This window comes from Gopherus evgoodei, chromosome 5 (assembly GCF_007399415.2).
Source record: "Gopherus evgoodei ecotype Sinaloan lineage chromosome 5, rGopEvg1_v1.p, whole genome shotgun sequence".
NCBI classification, from domain to species: Eukaryota; Metazoa; Chordata; order Testudines; family Testudinidae; genus Gopherus; species Gopherus evgoodei.
This window is the reverse complement of record NC_044326.1, coordinates 4,893,015-4,918,001: the sequence shown is the minus strand read 5'-3', so window position 1 is coordinate 4,918,001 and position 24,987 is coordinate 4,893,015. Positions and strand designations below refer to the sequence as shown.

Below are 24,987 nucleotides of genomic sequence, written 5' to 3'. Positions count from 1 at the left end.
GTCTCCCATAAGGATGATAATGTCTTTGTCTGGGAGAATCTCTAATATTTTCTGGAGTCTGTTGTAAAAATAATCTTTGTCCTCCTCTTCGCTGTCATTAGTTGGAGCATAGAACTGAACAACATTCATCTTAATCCTCTTCATTTTAGTTCTGAAGGATGCTGTGATGATCCTGGGACCATGTGCCTCCCAACCAATCAGTGCTCTCTGTGCCTGCTTGGACAACATGAAGCCTACTCCCTGTTTGTGGAGTGCATTGCTCTCTTCATGTCCTGAATACAGCAACAGCTCTCCTGTCAACAGTCGTCTCTGTCCCGCTTGTGTCCATCTTGTCTCGCTAATGCCTAATAGGGTGAGGTTGTTGCTCCTCATCTCTGCTGCAACCTGCGCCGTCTTTCCTGACTCGTACATGGTCCTCACGTTCCATGTGCCTATGGTAATCCTCCTGGTTGCAAGAAGGGTAATCGACTTAGTGGCTTCCTCACGGCTTTTACCACCCAGCGTCATGCATCTTCGAATTGAAGACCCTTCTTTTTCCAGGGTAAAAGTCTCTGTTGTCTGTATTGTTGGCGTTTCTGTAGCAGGTTGATTTTTTACGGGGTGGAGTTGCTAGCCCCACGCCCAACCCTCCTCCTTTATCCTGATTTGGGACAGGCAGATGGCCCCAAAGGACCTCTCTGGTAGAGTTCTACTTACCCATGTGAGGCCCAATATCCCCACTCCTATTGACTGAGTGAACATGGGACTGAACACCTGGCCCAAATTTGGACCTCTAGGGTCTTTGTAACTGTGGGTGTGAGGTATCTAAACTCGTGATCATTAAAACAATTGGTCCCAACTAAGAGCACTTGAACTGCTAGGTGGTAGTTCCCTGTTTTCCAACATTAAAATCTGATCTCTTTTCGACATTTGCTAGAGGAGCTGCACTTCCAAAAGTTGAAACAATAAACGCATCAAAGAAAAATAAAAACCTTTCCACCCCCCGGCCAACCAATGAGAAATGATTTGTGAATTTCTCTGAAACATATTTAAGTTCTATTCCAGAGGGTACTTGTGTAAAGTAGTTGATTAGCAAACTGTGGAAGTCCCAATAGAGTATTAGTCCTCAGAGTAATACAGCTTCTAATACTTTGTCCTTCTGTACCAAGTTCCATCCAAGGATCTCAAAGCTTGTTGCAAAAGTAATTAAGACTCTTCCATGTGAGGGTGGGCAGTACAACCATCCCCATTTTACAGATGGAGAAACTGAGTTACAGAGAGGTTAAGGGGGAAGGTCAGTGACAGAGTTGGAAAGAGAATCCTGCTTTCTAGATTTCCATCCCCTTTCTTAATCCTGCTCCTTTGTATGATACTGGGCTACATCGTAAACCCTGACGGAGCTGATATATTCTCCACCTGTTGCCCCTCATCCACACATGAATAGGTGAGTGGAAAGCATCTCAGTGTGCTTAATACGTAGGAAGACACCACGAACAGACTGACAGTTTATTCATTATGCCTTTTTTTTTTTTTTTTTAAATTGTTCCTCTCTCTTGTAGGTTGTTGGTCTTCTCCTGCCAAACCAGACACTGGCGTCCACTGTTTTTTGGCAGGTAACAATCTTCTGCCATGGCACATTGTCTATGGACTTATCTGACAAAATAAAAGCATAATTAAATTACATCTCCAGCATAGATCCAAAAAATGACAGCGTGACTAAGGCATATTTACCTTTCTGCATCAAGAGCATCTTAGTTCATGAGAAGACAGTATGGCTGGATCTCATTGGAAATTTTTGGTAGGACTGGAGTATGCTGCAAATAAACCCAGGGGGCTGATTCTCCACTGCCCTGCACACTGTGTTATCATTTACACCTGCATAAAGGAGGTGTAAAATGGTTCTAAATCCAAATGGTATTGCTTTACACCCACTTTGCTCAGGTGTAAAAGATGACACAAGGTGCAAAGCCATGGAGAATTAGGCCCTTGATGCTCTCACCTCTGCTGTTTTGACGACATTCTGTCAAGTCATTTAGGTTCCAGCCTTTACATACCTTGAAAAGGGCGTATTCTGTTAGAGAGACGAGAGGGGGTGAGGTAATACCCTTTTTTGGACCAACTTCTGTGGTGAGAGGGACAAACTTTCAAGCTCCACAGAGCTCTTAGAATAAAAGAGCTGTGTGTGGATTAAAAGCTTGTCTCTCAACAGAAGTTGGTCCAATAAAAGATATTATCTTCCCCACCCCTGTCTCTCTAATGCTCTGGGACTGACACAGCTGCAACAGCACTGCATATTCTCTTAGTGAAATTCACTGGGCTCTCCAGCTTCAGAAGGTCCCCAAGACAGTGGAACTTCAGTGGTGGCAGCAGAGCATATATGCAGAAGACTCCACATTTGCTGCATGGGCATCAGCTGAGAGCTGGGCTCTGTGCCAGTTCTGCATTCTGAATGGGGGCTTGGCTAATGTTTCTGCAATTAGCCCAGTGCGGTTTCTTTGTACAAAGCTATTTGGGGGGGGAGGGGCGGTGTGTGTGTGTGTGAATTTGAGCCATAGTAAATGTTATCCCAAATAAACAATTCTGAATAATTGAAATAATAAGACTTATTCAAACTGTTCTTAAAAATCTTTGTTTATTGCCTTCAGAGTAAATAGTGCTATAAAATGTCATGCTAGCCATGGAAGATCAAGGCATAATGCAGACTATCTAGGACTTTGGAAAGGTGCAGTCAACAGAAAACATAAGCATATCCTAGTAACTTGTGGCTGTATTTAAATTCAACAAGGTAAGTTATGGCCACATAGTTCAAACACTGAAGCTGCATCTTGTGCAATATACAACTTTAAGAAGCATTGTGGCTGGAAATGTCTAGAGTTGTTCACCTCTCCCACTGTCATGATGCCTAAGAACTAGAGTTCAATCCAGTGCCTGCTGAAGTCAGTGACAAAACTCCCATTGATTTCAGTGGTGCAGGATCAGACACTTGATTATGCTACTCTTACTCATGTGCTTAGCCCCACTGACGTCAATGAGACGCCTGGCATACGCTAAGAAGAATGCATTTACTCAGTGTAAATAAGGGTGTCGGAATCCTTGTTTGGACCTGGAAAGAGTATTCTTAAAAAAAAAAAAAAAAAAAATCAACTCCTCACAGGAGCATAATCCAAGAGAAATTGGTTAACAGAATATACAAATGTCAAGTCCCAGGCCAATAGTAGAACAGCCTAGACTTCACTGGGAGTTACGTGTGCTTATGTAGAGGTAGAATTTGACATGCGAAATGTAGGATTCTAACTGCTTGACTAACTGTGATCAGATGCAAACCCGGCTCGCAGCAAAGAAAAGGAACATAACCTTCAACCCAACTTGGAGCACACTTGGGAGACTGCTTCAGTGGTTCTCAAACTTTTTCTGGTTCAGATGGCCTGCTGGACCCACTGTCAAACCAAATTGCCCCAGATCACAGTGTTAACAGGAGAGCATCATTTTGGAAGTGCTTCGCTCAAACTTCAGATGCCAACTTAATTTGTGGTGCAGAAAATATGGGGTTACCAGACTTCTCAGAGAGAGAACGATTTTGCCCCTCCATCTGTGTTCCCTCCCTCCCTTCTTCCTCTGATCCCATTCCCCTCCATCTTTCCAATTCTCTTTTCCCTCTCCTTTCCACCTTTTCTGACTCCTTTCTGTTTCTTTCCCTTCTTCTCTCCTTTCGGTATCATTTCTCAGGTTCTGACCAGCAGCTGGAGGAGAGCAGCCCCGTGCGCCTGCACTGACATACTTTAGCCACAGAACCTTGAGTACGCATGTTGCAGTCCAGGGCATGTCAGGCCCCAGACTGAGGTAAGCAGTCATTGGAGCAGCATGAGTGGGACCCTCTCAGCCTTTGGAGTCCCATTTTTGCTGAATTGAGGGAGTGTTCAGAATGCCCTCCCTCCAGTAGATCTCTCCTGGATGTGAGGGGAGTGGCCCTGCTACCATTGCCACCCCCACTGAACTTTGCAGACAGGGGGAGTGGGCCAGCCAGCCCCCTCCTGAAGAGTCCAGAAGTGTATCAACCAGCCATCTCAGAAGACAGCAGAGCCAGGGAGTGGATAACAGGGCACTGATCCATCCCCACTCTAAAGACTGCTTAAGGTAGGAAGGGAATGGAGCAAAACTTGTCCCAGTTTTATATTTCTGAGCTGAGATTCTGGTCGGTAACGAGTGGAGTTGTGGGATGGTGACCAAGCAGGGGTGAGTATTGAGTTCTCAATGAAACCCAATTCTGCCTGGTTGAGGACTGTTACAGAAGTTTCTCTAGCTCTGCTCGATGGACCACTTTGGTGAAGTTTGATTAGTGGAGCTTTATAAAGACTCACTTGGAAACCAGGACAAATTCCCAGCACCTATTGCCAAACAAAATTCTCACAAATCATATTTTTTTTAGCATAAAAGGCAAATTTTGGTGGCCCCATGTATTCCTTTATGTGAAAGTTCTGGGATCAGTAGGAAGAACATGCTTGTGGACTATCACTACTGCTTTTACCTAATTTGGTCTTTCTGTGCCTATGCCCGCCCCACATTTAACCACTCGGTGACTGTCTCCCCCCTTTCTTCTTTCTCTCCTCTCAGGTTCTGGCCATTAGCTGGAGAGGAACCAGTAGTATCCTACTCTTACATTGAAGCACATTACATGTGGCACCTGCTTTGGGAGTGGGGTGGGGAACCGTAGTTCTTTTCATTCACAGCTGCTGTGGATAAAGCACTTCAGTTCAAAAGCACGGCGCTACTCTTCTCCAGTTGCCAGTACTGTTGCTGACACACTTCCATGGGAGTAAATCCTATCCTAGAAGTCAGAGGTGGAAATACCAATTAGATCATCCAGTCCATATCCCTAAAATGGTACAGTAGATTCTTTCATGATCCCCAGACCAGCCTCCCATGAACCCCCAGTTTGAGAACCACTGAGTTTAATGAGGGTCTTAAAGACTGGCTCCTAGGGCCTATAATATCCTGCAACTTTCTATAAGGAATGTCATGGACGAGAGCAGGAAGAAGAATATTTAATGTTAAAATTGCCATGTTCTGTAACCCTTCAATGATGCTATCATTTATGAAAAGAATTTTAAAGAAGGTTTGATCTTTCCAGCTTTAGATCAGTTTTTATCACAATTGTACTGTTTTAATTTAGGGGGTGTGTTTATTTTCTAGTTTTAGGGTGTGTCTGTGTGTATTTAATGCTGGTGAAAAGGGGAGGGTCAAAGACACTGGGATGTCTACCGCAGGGCCAGGCGTGGGGTGCAATGTAACAAAATGGTGACAGTGGAGGATACCAAGCTGAGATTCCCCCGCCCCACTCCAGACGAGTGGGGGAGACCAGCCTATTTGTCTTTCTTTTGGGGATAGCCCCTAAAGGGATCAAACAGCCACTCTTCAACATAACACCAGCTGGGGAGACTATCTCACTATGTGTATGTACTGCACCTAGCACAATGAGACCCTGATCCCTGTTGGAACCTCTAGAGGCTACTGTAGTACCAATAATAAATAATAGGAATAGCACAAGGCTGTTGTTCTGGGATAGCTGTAATAGGACATTTAAGTCTGAGCACACCCACTGTTTTTACTGGATTTTCTTAAGTATCATGAAAATATTCCTGTTAATAGATTTTGTAAAGCTTTTATTTAGACCCTAAATTTAGTTTTTTTTAAACTATCTGACAGTGTCCCTTTTAAACTTTACTGTAGCTAATACTGTAGTCGGAGTACCAGATTCATTATCCAGTGATGTCAATTAAAAGCCACCTCTGGGCTTAAAAGGGGAGTGCATTGGACTCCAAGGCATGGTCTACACAGGGTGGGGCGGGGCGGTCAATGTAAGATTCACAACTTCAGCTACGAGAATAGCGTAGCTAAAGTCGACGTATCTTATTTCGACTTACCTCCACTCTCGCCCTGATGGAGATCCAGAGTCGACGGGGAGCCTGTTTGGGGATCGATTTATCGCGTGTAGACGAGACACGATAAATCAATCCCCAATAGATAGATCGCTACCTGCCGATCTGGTGGGTAGTGTGGACGTACCCCAAGTGCGCACAAAGCATTAGAAATGTGCAGGGGTGGCAGTTGTTTGTGTGAGTGTGTATGTGTGCGTAGAGTGGATAACGCACATTTCTGCGTTTAGTTTTCCTCCCTGTTACCTGTGTACTTTCACAGACATATAACAGTATTCTCCTTGATATCACAAAGCTTCCGTGACCCAGTGGGAGGTATAATTGGATAAAATGGACTTTTCTGTATCATGTTTGGGGAGGGGGGAGGAGTTGTGGTTTTTGCAGCAGCAGTAGTACCATAGATACATTCTCTATTTTAAAACAGTCGTTTGTATCTCTTATTTCCTTTTGTGTCCTTTTTAGTGGTTGAATCAGAGCCACAACGCATGTGTCAACTATGCAAACCGAAATGCAACTAAGGTGAGGAGATGCTACATAGGTAGTATCTACAGTAAGTCTGATCTCTTTTGACACTGAAAGCGTAATTCCTGAATCTTGGACTTTAACAGGAACTGCAGGGTAGGTGCCACAGCAGGTTTATGGATTGGCCTTTCTCCTATGGAGACTTCACTATTAAATTGTCTTAGATAATAAGTAGACTAAGTTTGTGTTTTCAGTCTAGTCCCTGGTTATCCTTTGTTCAAATTCTCAAAGCACCAAAACCAGGGGTATTGTTCCAGAATAGCAAGGCTGTTGCTGGTCTGGATTTAGGTGATATAAGCAGGTGTAGTTCCTATTCTGCTTGGTAGAATATATGCATGCTGTATGTAATCCTTATTTAGCTCCTTCCTAGGGGGTTGATTTTATTGGTAACTCAAATAACCTCAACCAGACGTAAAATCAGTCCCCAAGGCAGGACCTCTCAGCTCTAGAGTCTGGTTCCTTCTGGTACTTGCTGGTTAGTGCTAATAAGAACCATCTGCTAGTGTGATTCCTCAGTATTCAGTCTACACCTTCAGACAGGTTTCAAGCATTTGAAATCAGGGTGACTGCATAGAGGAGTTCTGCATGGTCCTAGAGTCCATCCTCGCTCTTTACAGATTCACTGGCAGAATTTGTTAGATAAAGCTAGCACAGGAGCTGTACAGGCGTGCCCTTTGTATCCAATGCTCTCATTTTCAAGAGCATTTAAAAGTGGGGATTCTGGGCCTCTTTCCAGACACCAAGCTTCTCTCTTCTCCAGTACACTTGACATCCACTAATTTGGGGAGATGAGTCAGTTTTTCTTCCAGATCTTGGTCTCCTACATGGCAGACAACATGCTGCCGCAACTGCCATTTGCCCGGTTGATAGTCTTGATTGGTAAGAAGTGACATAATTTAACATAATAAAGAGAAAATATGATCAATATTTGGCTTTTCTGATGACAAAAGAAGACCACGATTAAATATACAACCCCTAGTGGGAGGCGGAGGACAAGTCCTTCCCCCATTTTGTTAGTATCCCAGGGCTGTTCCTCTCAGTGCAGTTGCAGAACTAAAGTGTTCTTACTCCGAGTCTTTCTTTTGCACCCCATCCCCCCAAACTTTTATGTTGTTGTATCACTTCTCATGATGTCTGAGAGCTCCAGGTATGAAGCTGAATTAGAAGCCATCGGACTTACATGCAATAGATTCTCATTAAAAGCTAAAAGAAATTGTAAGGTCAAGATAACCTTTCAAAGAGCTATAGTTAAATCAGACAGCTTTGGGTTCATAATGTACCTGTGTGTGTGAATAGTTCTGCCACTTTGCCAAATCGCATTTACATGTAATATTTCCAGGACAAATAGTAAATTTCTGGTGCTAAATAAATAATTTTCCAAGTCCTTTAAGTCAGTGGCACTCAACCTTTCCAACTACTATATCCCTTCAAGAAGTCTGATTTTTTTCTTGCATACCCCAAGTTTCACCTCACTTAAAAACTACTTGCTTACAAAATGAGACACAAAAGTACAAAAGTGTCACAGCCACACTCTTACTGAAAATTGCTGACTTTCTCATTTTTACCATATACTGTAGTTATAAAATAAACCAATTGGAATATAAATATTGTTCTTACATTTCAGTGTATCGTATATAGAACAGTATAAACAAGTCACTGTCAGTCTGAAATTTAAGTTTGTACTGACTTAGCTAGTGCTTTTTCTGTAGCCTGTTGTAAAACTAGGCAAATATATAGATGAGTTGACGTACCCTGTAAAGACATCTGTGAACCCCTAGTGGTACGCGTACCCCTGGTTGCGAACCACAGCTTTAACCCACTGCTTTTCAACATTTCCAGAATACTCTGTCCTTTTCAGGAGTCTGATTTGTCCTGCGTATTCCAAGTTTCATCTCACTTAAAAACCACAGGGGGCCCGCAAAGGTAAGTTACATGCGTCAGCCTCAGCTGCCCAGTGGGGCTCAGACTGAAGCATATAACTTACCTTTGCAGGGCCCACTGTGGCATTGCCCTGTTTGCCGCCCCAAACACCAGCCCTGCCCTTGTGACCCTCCTTAAATGCATCCCATGACCCCCAGATTGAAAAACACTGATCTGGATGAGTTGACGTATCCTCTGGAAGACCTCCACATTCTCCTAGGGGTGGAACCTACTCCTACCTGCTTTAACCTACTCCATCAGGCTGTAACTCCTGCTGTTTTGGCAATCCCACTAGCTAACAGGGCCACATAGAACCCAGCAGCTGTGACAAAACCAAACATTTTAAAATAGTAGTAGTAATAATAACAATTCAGAATTATTTTCATAACCAGAATTCTGTGTTGAAATTGTTTTCTTTTTCTTTCCTTTCCAAAGCCTTCTCCAACATCCAAGTTCATCCAGGGCTACTTGGGAGCTGTCATAAGTGCTGTCTCAATTGCAGTGGGTAACAGTTTATATTTCTCTCCTCTAAAGAAATAACTTCTCCCCCATATTAATTTTGTATTTTTTGAGAGATGGTTTGTTTGAAATGGCAAATGGCTTTACTTTAATAGACATAACCTAGATTAGATATCAAGAAAAGATTGTTAACATTTAGGGCTCTCTGTCCATAGGCACCCAGCCTTTGCACCACCAAGGCATTGCGCCCTACTAAGGCTATGACTACACTGCCACTTTTGTCAGCAAAATTTATGCCACTCATACCCCTGAGTGACATACGTTTTGCTGGCGTAAGTGGTAGAATGCACAGCGCTATGTCAGTGGGAGAGTGTCTCCCGCCGACATAGCTACTGCTTGCTCGTTGAAGCAGTTTTATGATGTCAACGGGAGAGCTCTCTCCCATCGGCATAGAGCGGCTACACGAGTGATCTTACAGTGGCGCCACTGCATCGGTACAGCTGTGCTGCTGTAAGCTTGCTAGTGTAGCTTTGGCCGTAGCCCTGTGTAGTAGAAGTCAAGGTTATGTCTTCACTGAAAAGTTAAATAGAGTTATTTACACTCAAGTTAATTCCCCCACTGGATAATGGCACTTGAGCTTCATAGAATGATTGTATTAGCTGCACAGATTGGTTGTGTTAGTAGCTGATGAGATCTGCTAACTTGAGGTTAACCCAAGGATGGGCAAACTACGGCCCACGGGCCGGATCTGGCCCCTCAGGGCTTTGGATTCAGCCCGCGGGATTGCCCCCCATGGCGCTGCGGGCCCCGTGCCGCTCTCAGCAGTGGCCAGCCCAAAGTCCCTGTGGCCCCCAGGTCCTAGCCTCCAGCAACCCCCCGCAGCTCCCATTGGCCGGGAATGGGGAACCATGGCCAGTGGGAGCTTCGGGGGAGGTACCAGGAGGCGCGGCAAGGCCAGCGCACATGAAGCCCTCCGCCTCCCCTCCCCCAGGGGCCGCAGCGCTTCCTGGAGCGGCGCGGGCCTGGGGACAGGGCAAGCATGCAGGGAGCCTGCCCTGACCCCGGTGCATGCCGCTGCCACCCCGGAGCCTAAACCCCTCCTGCACCCCGCCCCCCAACTCCCTGCCCTAAACCTGCTGCCTGCACTGCGCACCCCTCCTGCACCCCAACCCTCGTCCTTCAGCCCCCTCATACACTCTACACCTCTCCTCTGCCCCAAACCCTTGCCCTGATCTCCTTCCTACACCCCACACCCCCTCCCACAGCCCACACTCCCTCCAGCACCCCAATCCCCTGCCCCAGCCCTGCATACAATTTCCCCACCCAGACATTGCCCTCCACCCAAAATGTTTGCCCAGTCCTGGGTTAGGCTCGATGTGTGGGCCAACTCAGATTAAAAGCACCACTGCACTTGAGTTAAGGGTTTTTGTGTGGCGGTGGGATTTTTGTTATGGGCATTATTCAAGTTGTAACTTAGGTTAACTCAGCAGTGAAGACAAGCCCGGACAAGTTTACATCCCTAAGTTTATGGCTTAGTGGTGTAACAATCAGGTTTAAATTCTTAGACTTCCTGGAAGCACAAGTTCAATTCAGCTATTCATCATCTGTGTAGAGTAGATGCATTTCCAGTGTTGACTCAGCCATTCTTCTTTTCAAGGTGGGCTTTCAAATATAGCCTTAAAAATGAAGGTGTTCTGTTTGCTCTGCCTGGACATTAAAGATCCCCTGGCAACTTTTGTAAGAGCAGGGATTTGCTGGGTTATCTTGGCCAAAATGTCCCCCATCTCTCACTTTCCTGCAGTTGCCAGTAGGCTACTGCCCTTCACAGCAGCAGTGGGTGTTTCTCTGGTGTTGCCTATAAATCAAACGCTCAGACCTATGAAGTCAGGAATGCTCGCTGAGTAAGGACAGCAAGATTGAACGTAGAGTTTGTCGAATGTTTTGAGATTGTTTGGACTGAAAGTATATATCTTTATCCGACACCCTTGTGTTAGGGCAAGTCTACACTACAAAATTAAGTTGTCTTAAGTTATACCAACTTACAGGCTCTGCAGTAATTCAATTGCTTTTGCATGTCCACACTATACTCCTTGTGTTGGCGCGCATCCTAACCAGGAGCGCTTACACCAATTTCACTGTAAGTGGGGCCATTGAGGGACAGCTTCTGAGAGGCAGCAACAGTCGATGTAAGTAACACAGGGTCTCCACAGACACTGCGTCTACCTAACTACATCAATTTAAGCACCATGCCTCTCGTGGAGGTGGAGTTATTAAGTCCGTGTAGTGGGCGATTTACATCGGTGGGAGCTCCATTTTAGTGTAGACACTTACAGAGTTAGGCTTATGTAAGCTGCCTTACAACACCCTAACTCTGTAGTGTAGACTAGGGCTTAGTTGTAAATTACACTCATTTTGTACAATTCCTGTTTGCCGCGTTACTCTGCTTTACCACTTACATTCTACATACAACTTCCACCACAATTTATGTAACTGCTGAATTTGTCCTAGTTTCTTCAATATTTCCTCAAGCAGTTACCTCCCACCCCAGACCTTTCCCCCCAACACATACTAGCTATTAGCCCCCCACGCGCACACACAGAGCAGGCAAAAGCCTGGGAGAAGATGCAAGTCTTTCACCATTTCCTGAATGTCAGTACCTCTCATATCAGCAGAAAAAGTGGATTCCAGATGAGGGACCCTCCACTGACAAAGCTCAGCCCTAGCCCATAACAGCCACATCTGTGGATTGTTAGCAGGGGCATCCTGGCTGATCTCATTTGTTATAATGATACATCATAAGGCACTGTGGCCTCTCACAGATATTTGTACTGTAAGTATAAATGTAACATTCATATTTATTATTAATCCTAAATCATTTCAGTCCAGTTAGCCCATCCTGTTGGAATTATAATCTGAACAACACATCTTTCAGGCCAGTTTTTACTTTGTTTGCTTATATAGTGTCATTGTTATACAGTGCCTGGCCCTATCAGTTTGAGTAAAAGTAGTCTCATTCACTTGGAGCTCCCTTCCTTTTAGGGCAGTTTTGAACTGAGTGAGATCCTCCTGCTGTGCGGAGATGAGACTTTTTACAGATGCAGTGATTTTACCTGGTAAGCGACTAGGTTAATAACCAAAGTAAAGTTTCTGAAACAGGTATTCCACATCTATCTGTTAAACAAAAAATGATTTAGATAGAGCTTTAATTTTTGTTCCCTGGGATTCTAAGGCCTTAGACCTCATTAACTGATCTCTGCTGTCAATTAGCAGCAAATCACCTCCCAGTGTGAGCCTATTAAGACTAGATGACCTGAAAACAAGTGCCATTATCTCCAGTGGTCTACAGAGACCTTGTATTAATTAAAGTGAGTCCCTTCCACTTTGCAGTGTGCAGGTGACAGGAGGAGAGCTAGTGATGGGGAGGGAGGGAATCAGTACAGAAAGGTCATGACAAGCCAGTTGATTTGAGGTCATGTTTTCCATAGTTTAAATACCCTTTGTCTTTATCTAACCACGGTGGGCTAGGTTCTGCTCTCAGTGATGCCTGTATGACCAAATCAGGTTGCAGGGGTGTAGCTTACAACAGAATTTGGCCCTGTGTTTTTAGCAATTAACCCAAAAGCTCTGTAATGCTTTATAAGCAGGTGTTTCCCCATTACTGCAAGTGGCATTTACTGGTTTGCGCTGCCTTGTTAATTCTTACAAATCTAGTTCCTTTCTGCTTGACTCATTTACTGGTCCTGTGACTTTCGTTTACACATCCAGTGCCATAGGTGGTAACTTTTTTTTTGAGCTCTGTTTCAATCTGGCCTCCTTGCTGTGCATTTCTTTAGGAGGCTGTCATCTTTTCTGGGGATCAATTAAACATGTTTTCTTAGGGAAAAGGGGTTGATTTGGCTCTTGCTTGTCCTGTTGCACTCAGGTGATGTCTGGAGTTACTCCTGCTTTTCATCACTAGAAGTGAGAGGAGAATCAGGCCTGATGGTGTTTGTCAGCTTTCATGAACAAATTCTACTGACAATAAACAAGATTTTCATTCAGAGGCTGGTCTGTACTGGTCTAATGGTTTGAGATTGTGACTGGGAAGGATGGTTAGAGTGCTAGCCTGGGATCTGAGCTCACTTCCTTCCACTATCACAGACTTCCTCTGGGACCTGGGACAAGTCACTTTGGCCCAGCTTCGCAAAGGTTTTTAGGCTCCTACCTTCTGGAAGTTAGGAGCCTAAATGCCTTTGAGGAGCTGAGCCTTTGTCTCTCTGCACCTCAGTTCCCCATCCACACAATGGGGAAGCTCTCATTTCACTACCTCACAGAGAAAGTGAGGATAAGGACATTTCAGACTGCGATGCACTCAGATACCATGGTAAGGGAGACCAAATGAGCACCTAAGAGCCAGACAGGAGATATAGGTCAAAATGTTCAAATTGGGTGACCGAAGTTAGGTGTCTAAAGAAGTGATCTGATTTTCAGATGTGCTGGACTCCTGCAGCTCCCAAAGGAGGTCAGCAGGAGCTGCCACTTCTCAGCATCTCTGCAAATCAGGTCCCTTATTTAAGTGCCTCAATGTAGATTAATTCTACTAACTGTAGGGACCCATGTCTAAAGCTTTTGGTCCTGGAACCTGTTCCCTCTCCATCCACTGATGCACAATGTAACTTTGGGCAAGGAAAACTATACCGGGTCCAGGAACTTATTTCTTCACCCACCCAGTCTCCAGATAAATTAGCCATTTAAAAACAAACTAGAGAATGTACTTTAGGCAATAATCTTGCATTGGCTGAGGAAGAAGGGGATGAAGTCGCAGATTTAACAGGTTTCTTCCATCACTGATTTATGTAGTTTTTCTAGGATATTCTGCAAATATATTGCCTCCACAGACATACACTTTCTTCCTGTGTTCTGGACAAGAATAGAGGAGGGAGGGTAGACATGACTCTTTAGACAGAGGTGGTCTTTACCCCCACTGAGCACATATGTAGAGCTAAGCTAACTATTTTAAAGACTGTTGGATCGATGCAGCACAGCATACACTTCCAAGAGTGTGGTTCTGAGGAAGCAATATGTTTAAAGGATTCTAGTTACTGGTAAGAAACCTAGATTTATTTTTTTATCCCTCTGTGATTTTGGTTTATTTTTATCTTGTTCTCAGTATACTTGCCAAAGCGAACCTTCTTTCTGCCTTTTATTTTGATTGCTATACGCTTAATTGATCTTCTGAACGCTAAGGAAGAATTGTTCTTTTTCAACAATCAGAATTCTGTTAGAGTTTATTTACCCAGTATGGATATCTGGCCGCTGTTCACTGTGGTAATATGTGAAGTACAATTAGTATCAGCTGGTTTTCCTAAACAAGACAGACACAGCCAGGGAACATTGATAGGAATTGAGAGACACCAGGTATATTTTAAAATATATTTTTTTCCAAATATTCCAGCTCCAACAATTGTAATAAGTCAGAGGGGTTTATAGTGATCTGAAAACCCTTTACTTGTAATCATGCCCCATACCTTTAATTTGTCAAGCTTTGGGAAGGTGAAAAATGCTATGTAAGCAAAAAGCTTAATAATTTTTGCAAGCATCGTAATTGGACATTGTTCTTAGGTTCCAGATTCAAACATGCCAAAAGTGTAGGTATTTATACCCAGGGCTTTGGTTTGAACCCATCACTAATCCTAGTATTGAACTACGAACCCTTCCAGCTTCAGAGTCAGCTATCCAATACACTTCCACCGTGATAACAGCCTCCATTTGGGAGTCAGAAATGCCCCTTTAAAGCTGTGCTGTTTCTTTGACATAAAGCAGCTCAGTACAAGAATCACATGCAGCTGTGGAAATGTCACCAAAACAATTAGCCCAATGCACAGCATAGTAATCAAATGGTTCTGCAGAAGGTTGTTGAACCAGAGGTTCATTCAGCTCCTGTGCTATCAAAGGGGTATGTATTCCGTCAATCAAGCAGTTGTACTTGTGTTCAGTTCATTGCATTCTGGTGGCAACACCAGATTACCAGAAAGACACTGATAATTTGGCAGGAATTCAAAGAACAAAACAAAGGATCAGGACTGGAGGGACTGAGTTACTAGGAGGATTAAAAGTGCTACATATGTATATAAATTGTCTAAAGAATGCCTAAAGGGGTACATGATAACAGCCAGTAAAGATAAAAAGAAATGGAAGATTTAGACTGAATATGGAGAAACTTCCTGGCAGTGAGATGTATGGGGCTGTGGAATAGTTTCCTTAGAGAAGTGGTGCCTGCCCGGTTCTTTGGAGCTTTTAAAACTATATTGTAGGGAGCAATCTCATACTGGCTAGGAGATGGACTGGATGATCCAACAGGTCTTTTCCATCAATGTCTTCTGCAAGTCATATTAGGAGGAGGAAAAATGGGCACTAGAGGGACTGATATAAAAGTGATTTAGAAACGTTGGCTGTGGGGAGGAATAGAATGATCCTGGAGTGAAGCTTAAAAGAGTGTTTTAAATTAAAGAAAAAAATCCAAAGAGTGGAAGACGGGGAGGTGGGGAACTATGTGCAATAGAAGCAACTGTTCTTACCACTGTTTGGTTTTCTGTGGCCAAGCAGTGTGGATGATGAATGGTAGTTCTCCTGGTGTCTAGACAAGAGATCTGGCACCAAGCCCTCCTCCCCTTTCAGACACTCTGGACCTGATTCTCCTTGCACTGATGCCGTTGTAGCTTCAGTGGTTTAAGGAGAGTTACTCCCAACTTACTCCAGTGTTAGTGAGCAAAAAATCAGGCTCTCTGTCCCTAGGCTGCCCTGTGAATGACATCCAAAGCTGGCAACTAAACCTGCTTAGCCTACACCATGCTCCCGGCAGTATCCATTAGTCCAAAGGGCTGCCTGCGTGGGGGGTCTTCACTGGCTCAGCAAGGCATGGAAAACCAATTAGCAGGTAAGAAAATTTTTGTTTTTCTGTGGCTTGGCTTCCCAGTATGGATGATGGGTCTGGTTAGCAACACCAACCCAGGGAGGAGAATGGGAAATTAACAGCCAGCTAACTGAACGGGCTAAAGTGACAGGAGAAGAAAGTTGGGCAGTCCGGGAAGAGAAGGGAAGGAAGAGTGCTCCATTGAGGTAAGCCACCTTAGGGGCAATAATAAATTATTTTCTTGGAGCAGTCTATATGCCAATGCTTCATCTGCTGGCAAAGGCAGGTCCAGTCAGTAGTGATTGGTGAAGGTGCATCTGACACTCCAGAGCTCATCCAAGGGAGGATCTCTTCTCTCTACCTAAGAACTGGCTTTGACAGAATGGGCTTGAAGTTGAATCAGGGAAGGGAGGCTCACAGAAGTACAGGTGATCAGGATGGATACAGCAAGGGAGTATGGTCAGACGTGCTTTAATCCTCTTGCAGGAACACTTGAGGATGAAGAAGGAATAGGGCTTTCCCTCCCCTCCTTTGTTCATGACAAGTAGGTCTTCAAGGCTCTACAGATGTCCTCCAGCACTTGGATATCCAACTGCATATGGGGTTTCCTTCTGCAATTGGGGTCACAACAAACATTGGGGTGGGAAGTCTCCTGTTTAAAATGAAAAGAAGCTGGGACAAGTGTGAAATGGTGCTTTTCCCTTAAGTAAAATGAGGTGAGCAATTGCAGGCTACTGCTGTGAGTCCCCCTTACTCTTCAGGTGGAGGTGATGCTTGTCTGAGCGCCGTCATCCAGGAGAGCATAGTAGGGACACAAAGGGCCGGGGGCAGCCTGTTGAGGTTCCAAGGAGGGAGCAGGGACATCACTGGAAGCCTAATGTAGGGCATGGGGACATGACCTTTAGAAATCTAGTCACAATAGAGTTGAATTTCCCAAAGATACCCCTAGTGGAGCCCCTCGGGCTTTCGAGGTCTGAAGTTTGGATCCCTGTGGAGCTAGTTGAGATGCCCTCAGGTTAGAGAGACTCCAGACTGTCTGAGTGAGGCGGATTTCTTAGACTCCAGTGGAACCAACACCAGGCTGAGAAGTTGGCCCATGTTTTGTAGTAAGCAACACTGCGGATTTTTTTTTATGAGGGCACGAGAGTGGGGGACTGTCAGAAATAACTGCCTTTTAATTAGGAAGCTTCTTTTATGAGCAGCCTGAATGTTAAGACTGTCTGCTTCTACCTCAGGGGACACGTGGAAGGGCTGGTCCAGAGGGTATCCCTCTCTCCTGTCACCATAATCCTTGGGTGTTGTGCTCATACCTAGGTATGCTGAGGGGAACTCTGAAATGAAGTGAGGATGTCCAGTTTGGAGCTGCCCATACTGGCAGGTGTCTGGGGCACTGCTCGGCTGGCATTTCAGACACACAGGCTCTGTAATAAAATACTGGAGGGTACCCAGTTAGGGCACCTCATGGAAGCCTGATTTGGCTGTGCAGTTTTCATGGCTCCTGTCTCTCAAATGGCCCCTCGCTATGAGACACCTGCTGCCTTTCTCACCAAGGGTACATCTACACAGCACTTTGGAGACTGCAGGAGTGAGTATCCCAGCCTGGCTTGACAAAGTTGGGCTAGTGGGGCTCAAGCTAGTGGTCTAAAAATAGCTATGTAGACAGTGCTTTGAAGCTGCTGCAGAGCTGGGATGCCAGCCCAAGCCAGAACTTCGAAGCTCTGTCTGTACAGCTGTTTTTAGAGCGTATGTGCGAGCCCCGCTGGGCCAAGTCTATAGATCCAGGGTTGGAGCTTCTGTGGGCTCCAAAATGCATGTGGATATACTCCAAGAGACCAGTGAGCTTAGAGCCAGAGAGCCTGGAAGGAGAGGGCCTTGGCTCCAAATCTTTGGCTTCTGGTTGGTCCTTTGCTTCCTGGAGAGAAACTATCCACTGACTATTCTGGGGAGCTGAGACACATCATAATAGTTAATGTTATATGTGGCCTTACATCTGTAGGTCTCAAAGCACTTGACAACGGAGGAACGCTATTATTATGATCTGCATTACACAGAGAGGGTAACTGAGACTGTTACAGGTAACTGTAGTTGTTAATGGCTCCCAATCCTGCTGGAAAGGTATAACAAGTGGGGTTCCGCAGGGGTCTGTTTTGGGACCGGTTCTGTTCAATATCTTCATCAACGATTTAGATGTTGGCATAGAAAGTACGCTTATTAAGTTTGCGGACGATACCAAACTGGGAGGGATTGCAACTGCTTTGGAGGACAGGGTCAAAATTCAAAATGATCTGGACAAGTTGGAGAAATGGTCTGAGGTAAACAGGATGAAGTTCAATAAAGATAAATGCAAAGTGCTCCACTTAGGAAGGAACAATCAGTTTCACACATACAGAATGGGAAGAGACTGTCTAGGAAGGAGTATGGCAGAAAGAGATCTAGGGGTCATAGTGGACCACAAGCTTAATATGAGTCAACAGTGTGATACTGTTGCAAAAAAAGCAAACATGATTCTGGGATGCATTAACAGGTGTGTTGTAAACAAGACACGAGAAGTCATTCTTCCGCTTTACTCTGCGCTGGTTAGGCCTCAACTGGAGTATTGTGTCCAGTTCTGGGCACCACATTTCAAGAAAGATGTGGAGAAATTGGAGAGGGTCCAGAGAAGAGCAACAAGAATGATTAAAGGTCTTGAGAACATGACCTATGAAGGAAGGCTGAAGGAATTGGGTTTGTTTAGTTTGGAAAAGAGAAGACTGAGAGGGGACATGATAGCAGTTTTCAGGTATCTAAAAGGGTGTCATCAGGAGGAGGGAGAAAACTTGTTCACCTTAGCCTCCAATGATAGAACAAGAAGCAATGGACTTAAACTGCAGAAAGGGAGATTTAGGTTGGACATTAGGAAAAAGTTCCTAACTGTCAGGGTAGTTAAACACTGGAATAGATTGCCTAGGGAAGTTGTGGAATCTCCATCGCTGGAGATATTTAAGAGTAGGTTAGATAAATGTCTATCAGGGATGGTCTAGACAGTATTTGGTCCTGCCATGAGGGCAGGGGACTGGACTCGATGACCTCTCGAGGTCCCTTCCAGTCCTTGAGTCTATGAGACACAGAGAGCTTAAAGGACTTGCCCAGGGTCACCCAGAGAGTCTCATAGACTCATAGATTTTAAGGTCAGAAGGGACCATTATGATCATCTAGTCTGACCTCCTGCACAATGCAGGCCACAGAATCTCACCCACCCACTCCTGTAACAAACCCCTAACCTATGTCTGAGTTATTGAAGTCCTCAAATCATGGTTTAAAGACCTCAAGGTGCAGAGAATCCTCCAGCAGGTGAATAGAACAGCAGTTCTCAAACTGTGGATTGGGACCCCAAAGTGGGTTGTGACCCCACCAGGGCTGGTGTTAGACTTTCTGGAGCCTAGGGTCAAAACTGAAGACTCAGCCCCACTGCCCAGGACAGAATCACAGGGTCTTCAGCCCTGTGTGGTAGGGCTCAGGCCACAGGCACCCTCCCCCAGGGCTGAAGCCCCCTTGCCCCCTGTGGCTTGGGCAGACTCAGGCTTCTGTTCCTCCTCCTGTAATTTTTGTAGTCAGAAGGGGGTCATGGTGCAATGATGTTTGAGAATCCCTGGAATAGAACCCAGAAGTTCTGGCTCCCAGTCATGTGTGCAATCCACTAAACCAAAGGAGCCTTGCAGGGTATAATGGAATAAGATCGATGATATACTTTATTGTGCCAACCCCTCAGCTGGTGTTAATCACTGTAGCTCCAGAGCAGTACCACTGAATCATCAATTTACTCCAGCTGAGGCTTTACCCCTTCCAGCCTCTAATGAGCAAGAGTTCCAGAAAGAAAACATTGGGCTGTCTAGGGGGCATAAGGGGAACTTGGCAAAGAAAATGACATAACACTTAAATTAATTCTTTGCTTTGGTGTTCTCAGAGCAGGAAGGGGAACTGGTGCTGCAATGAGACATACATTTTCTAGAGGAGGAAATCAGATGCATGTCAGATCAGGTGAGCAAGGAATCCAATGACTATCAGGAGAATGGGGAAAGCTAGAGTCAGCCTCAGTCTGGCCTGGAACTCCAGAATAGGCTGGCAGATCTCTAGCCGATACATTTTGAAAACAGCAGTCCTATAAATTTTGACTTTGTTCCAATAGAGAACAAAAATATTCATAATTTCCTGCAGAAGGAAAGTGTCTGGCCAGCTTCAGTGGGAAGAATGAAAAAGAATAAGAAGTGAGCAGACAGCCTTGGTAACTCAGGGCTTGTCTACATCAGAAAGTTGCAGCGCTGGTGAGGAAGTTACAGCGCTGCAACTTTGAAGGTGTACACATCTGCAGGGCATCACCAGCGCTGCAACTCCCTGTTTGCAGCGCTGGCCGTACTCCCGTTTTGTCTCGGGTGTAGAGGATCCAGCGCTGGTGATCCAGCGCTGGTAATCCAATGTAGACACTTACCAGCGCTTTTCTTGACCTCCGTGGAAGGAGGAAGCCTCTGGTAATCAAGCGGGTCTCCTTTCCCGGTTTGCTCTCTCGTTCCCGGAACCCCGAGCAAGCAGGTCTCCTTCCCTGCGGTTTGCTGGGTGGCTCCGGGAACGCGAGAGCAAACCGCGGCGAAGCTGGTCTCCTTTCCCGGTTTGCTCTCGCGTTCCCGGAACGCCGAGCAAGCAGGTCTCCTTCCCTGCGGTTTGCTGGGTGGCTCCGGGAACGCGAGAGCAAACCGCGGCGAAGCGGGTCTCCTTTCCCGGTTTGCTCTCTCGTTCCCGGAACGCCGAGCAAGCAGGTCTCCTTCCCTGCGGTTTGCTGGGTGGCTCCGGGAACGCGAGAGCAAACCGCGGCGAAGCTGGTCTCCTTTCCCGGTTTGCTCTCGCGTTCCCGGAACGCCGAGCAAGCAGGTCTCCTTCCCTGCGGTTTGCTGGGTGGCTCCGGGAACGCGAGAGCAAACCGCGGCGAAGCGGGTCTCCTTTCCCAGTTTGCTCTCTCGTTCCCGGAACGCCGAGCAAGCAGGTCTCCTTCCCTGCGGTTTGCTGGGTGGCTCCGGGAACGCGAGAGCAAACCACGGCGAAGCGGGTCTCCTTTCCCGGTTTGCTCTCTCGTTCCCGGAACCCCGAGCAAGCAGGTCTCCTTCCCTGCGGTTTGCTGGGTGGCTCCAGGAACGCGAGAGCAAACCGCGGCGAAGCTGGTCTCCTTTCCCGGTTTGCTCTCTCGTTCCCGGAACCCTGAGCAAGCAGGTCTCCTTCCCTGCGGTTTGCTGGGTGGCTCCGGGAACGCGAGAGCAAACCGCGGCGAAGCGGGTCTCCTTTCCCGGTTTGCTCTCGCGTTCCCGGAACGCCGAGCAAGCAGGTCTCCTTCCCTGCGGTTTGCTGGGTGGCTCCGGGAACGCGAGAGCAAACCGCGGCGAAGCTGGTCTCCTTTCCCGGTTTGCTCTCGCGTTCCCGGAACGCCGAGCAAGCAGGTCTCCTTCCCTGCGGTTTGCTGGGTGGCTCCGGGAACGCGAGAGCAAACCGCGGCGAAGCGGGTCTCCTTTCCCGGTTTGCTCTCGCGTTCCTGGAATGCCGAGCAAGCAGGTCTCCTTCCCTGCGGTTTGCTGGGTGGCTCCGGGAACGCGAGAGCAAACCGCGGCGAAGCTGGTCTCCTTTCCCGGTTTGCTCTCTCGTTCCCGGAACGCCGAGCAAGCAGGTCTCCTTCCCTGCGGTTTGCTGGGTGGCTCCGGGAACGCGAGAGCAAACCACGGCGAAGCGGGTCTCCTTTCCCGGTTTGCTCTCGCGTTCCCGGAACGCCGAGCAAGCAGGTCTCCTTCCCTGCGGTTTGCTGGGTGGCTCCGGGAACGCGAGAGCAAACCGCGGCGAAGCTGGTCTCCTTTCCCGGTTTGCTCTCTCGTTCCCGGAACCCCGAGCAAGCAGGTCTCCTTCCCTGCGGTTTGCTGGGTGGCTCCGGGAACGCGAGAGCAAACCGCGGCGAAGCTGGTCTCCTTTCCCGGTTTGCTCTCGCGTTCCCGGAACCCCCCTTGAAGCCGCCCAACAGCGCTGCAGTGTGGCCACATCTAACACCACTTGCAGCGCTGGTTGCTGTAAGTGTGGCCACTCTGCAGCGCTGGCCCTATACAGCTGTACTAATACAGCTGTAACAACCAGCGCTGCAAAATTTTAGATGTAGACATGGCCTCAGTGTGGAGAAATGTAAGGTAATGAGGCTGAGGACAATAAACAAGAAAATAAATTATCTGCAGGGATGTTACATTGAATGTAAGCTCTCTGTTAAATGGAAGGATCAGAGGTGGTGTGGGATAACACTATCATACCTAGCTTGCATCAATTATTAGCAGTAAAATAAAGGGTAACAAAAATCTGCTGTATATACATAAATTCTGAGAGGGTTAGCTTTGTGATTTAGACAATAATCTGAAGTGCACTGAAGTCAGTACGACTCTTTTTATTGATTTCAGCAGATTTAGATTCTGGCCTTTAAGCATCCAATTTGAAACACTTAAGTTCCTCAGAACCAAAGGTTCAAAGGCTTCCAGGATCATCCAACGTAGATAAACAGAGTTCCCTTCAGTACGGTGCATAGGAAGATCTTTTGGACAAGCCTTCAAAACCAACATCCTGCCTGCTTTGTGTAAAGATCCTATGGGATTTCTCAGAAAAGTAAGGGCTTTTTCCAGTGTCCTTTGGCTGAATTTTTGACCTCTCCCAACTGTGCAATGTGCTGTTTCGCTTATGGCTCAGCAGGTTAGTTGTCTACCTGTTGCCCTCCACCCCAGAGGGGCTATGTGATATTGTTGGCATCATTCTGATCTCACACCAGGATGGTCAGGAAGTTATACCAGTGAGAACCTAGTGTAAATGAGACCAGAATTAAGCCCTGTATGATGATGTGTGTGTGGTATAGGCAATTCCACATGAAGGCATCAGTGGTGCTCCATAGTTAAGACTGCGCATGGAAAATAATGTCTGTATGATTGCTATTGACCTTGCTTTCCCATGGGTACGGACTAAATTTCCAAGAAAAGCTGGAAGTAAATCCAGTCATCAGCTAGGAATCATGGGACTGAGCATATGTTTGTATGAGCATGTTGCCCTCTGACTGCAGGGTTGTTTTGAATTTCTCCATCTTAAAAACTGAAGGAGAAAAAAATCCATATGCTTTTGTTTGTATTGTATAAGGCTAATGTGTGTCTTTGTTGTGTGGGCAGCATAAGATCTGTGTTGTCTGTAACTGTTCATTTATATTCTTTTAAGTGCTTGGGTTTTGTAAATTAAGTGACAGCTAACAATGCATTGATTGCTTAGCAACCTTAACTGGATGTTGCGGGGGGAGGGAAAGGAAGGGCAGAGAGAGTGTGTTTGTGTTTGGACTGTAATAAATAAAATTTGCATATAAATGTAACCCATGCTTACTCATTGTAGCAGTCTGTCTCCTCCTGTCAGGGCCTGTAACATGGGCTATCTGAGCTAGTGGTTGTTGGAGCCAGGAGTCTAGTCAGGATCAGGTCACATACCAATGGTCAAAGCCAGGGTCAGCAATGAAGCAAATTCAGCAAGCAGGAGTAATGCAGCCCAGGGAGGGTCATCGAAAATATTGGCAAATGCTTGTAAGAAAGTGTCCCGCTTGGTCATTGACAAGTGATTCTGTTCTAGAAAGGGAGAGGCCCACACCAGGGCCTCCCCAGTAAGCAGGCTCAGTACTAGCCCCACATTAACTTGATATCTGGCATGCCCCTGTGGCTAGAGCATAAATAGGAGTCTGCATTGGGTACCGAACCTGTGAAACTTACTGCCGGTACCATCATCTCCCTGGCAAAGGAACTCTGGGATCAGTGTCGTAAGAGAAGCCGAATGGTTACCCACAGCCATTCAGAGTGCTGCAGCTTGCTCCTGCAAGAAACGATTTCCTGTCTGCAGCTGCTGTACTTGGTCTCTGTTTCTGGTTTTCTGCCTGAAGGTCTGCAATCTGCTCCTGAGAACTCTCAGAACCCTGGGGTGATGGCAAGACGGGACCCCCGGCAGTGTCCACCCCTAATCCAGGGGTCAACAATGAGTCCTGGACGAGATTGAGGTTGATCTGAGCAAGCTGTCAGGGCCTGTAACAAGGGCTGTCTGACCTAATGGTTGGAGTTAGGAGTAAAGTCAGGGTTGTGGTCACACCAAGGGTAAAACTGGAGTCAGCAACTGAGAAAGCTGGAACAAGGCTTGGTAACAGAAACAGGGACAAGACATGCATGCTAGCCAGAACAGGGATGAGGCATGGTAGGTGGGAAAAGGAGCAGGAGCCAGGAAAGGAAGCAGGAACTTGACCTCCAGAGTCTGGGCAGCAGCAGGCCTAGCAGTTAGTTGCTCAGATGGGACAGGAAGTCCCCCATGATTATGCAGTTTTCCCCTTCATGTTGGAGATAGGTGCGTAAGAAGGCAGTTATCTTGTTCCCTAGCGACAGCTTTGACAGGTGAGTCTTTTAGCTCATGCAGTAGAGACTTGTGCTTTTAGATTGAGAGGACCTAGGATCAGTCCCTGCTGCCGATGACCCACCAAAGGGCATCATGTTACGTAAACATTTTAATATGCCAGTCACTGTTCACATGGAGACATTTGTCTTTTAACAACACTGTAATTTTATGGTGATATGATTGCTACGTTTTCTTCCCTTCCCCCCAAATTCTGACTTTTAATATGCACAGTGGAGGCTGGCCAACTTGATTTTGCTGCTGCTGAGCACTCTGGTGTTCTGGGGAGCAGTGAAACTAAAGAGAGGTGAGGAAAATAATGGAGAATTTAGTGTAACAATAGTATGGGTATAATACAGAAGAGAAGCATAGTCCTTAATTACCTTATCTATTTGCCTGAGGCATCAGATGTCATACGTTTTCCCTTGGAAACAATGTAATGAAGCCAATTACTCTTTATTTAGCACATGTGCAAAGGTGAGCTACAGTTTCAGGGATGCTCAGACCCTGTGCTTAGCATAACTCTTATCCACTTTTATATACAGTGACACCTGCACTAGGGACTGAAGCTGTAATAGGCGCCCCACTATTTTAAACAATCCCTTTAAAGCATCCAAGGTTTTGTATATAATCAATTAAAGGACCAGCTCTAGCCTGTTTTTGTGAGGCTCAGGGCAGCTGCATTGCTTAAAATGGATTTCATTATGTGTAATGGATTTTTGAATGGAGATTAGGTCCTGATCCAACCAGGTACCTAAGCATGTGCCTAAACTTTCAGCACACAAGTAAGCCCATTGAGGTTACTTGTGAGCTTGTTTACATGAGAAGGTTGTA

At 46.1% G+C, this 24,987-nt stretch overlaps 1 protein-coding gene across 7 annotated transcripts in view; it reads left to right on the top strand.

Moving 5' to 3' along the window:
- SFXN5 (sideroflexin 5) overlaps positions 1-24,987 on the top strand; it is a 182,651-nt gene that overhangs the window by 64,687 nt on the left and 92,977 nt on the right. For all 7 annotated transcript variants that reach the window (XM_030563309.1, XM_030563308.1, XM_030563307.1 and 4 more), the window contains 3 exons: positions 1,539-1,592; positions 6,375-6,431; positions 8,790-8,855. In XM_030563309.1, coding sequence (XP_030419169.1) covers positions 1,539-1,592; positions 6,375-6,431; positions 8,790-8,855 — 177 coding nt within the window. The remainder of the gene's footprint in view (positions 1-1,538; positions 1,593-6,374; positions 6,432-8,789; positions 8,856-24,987) is intronic.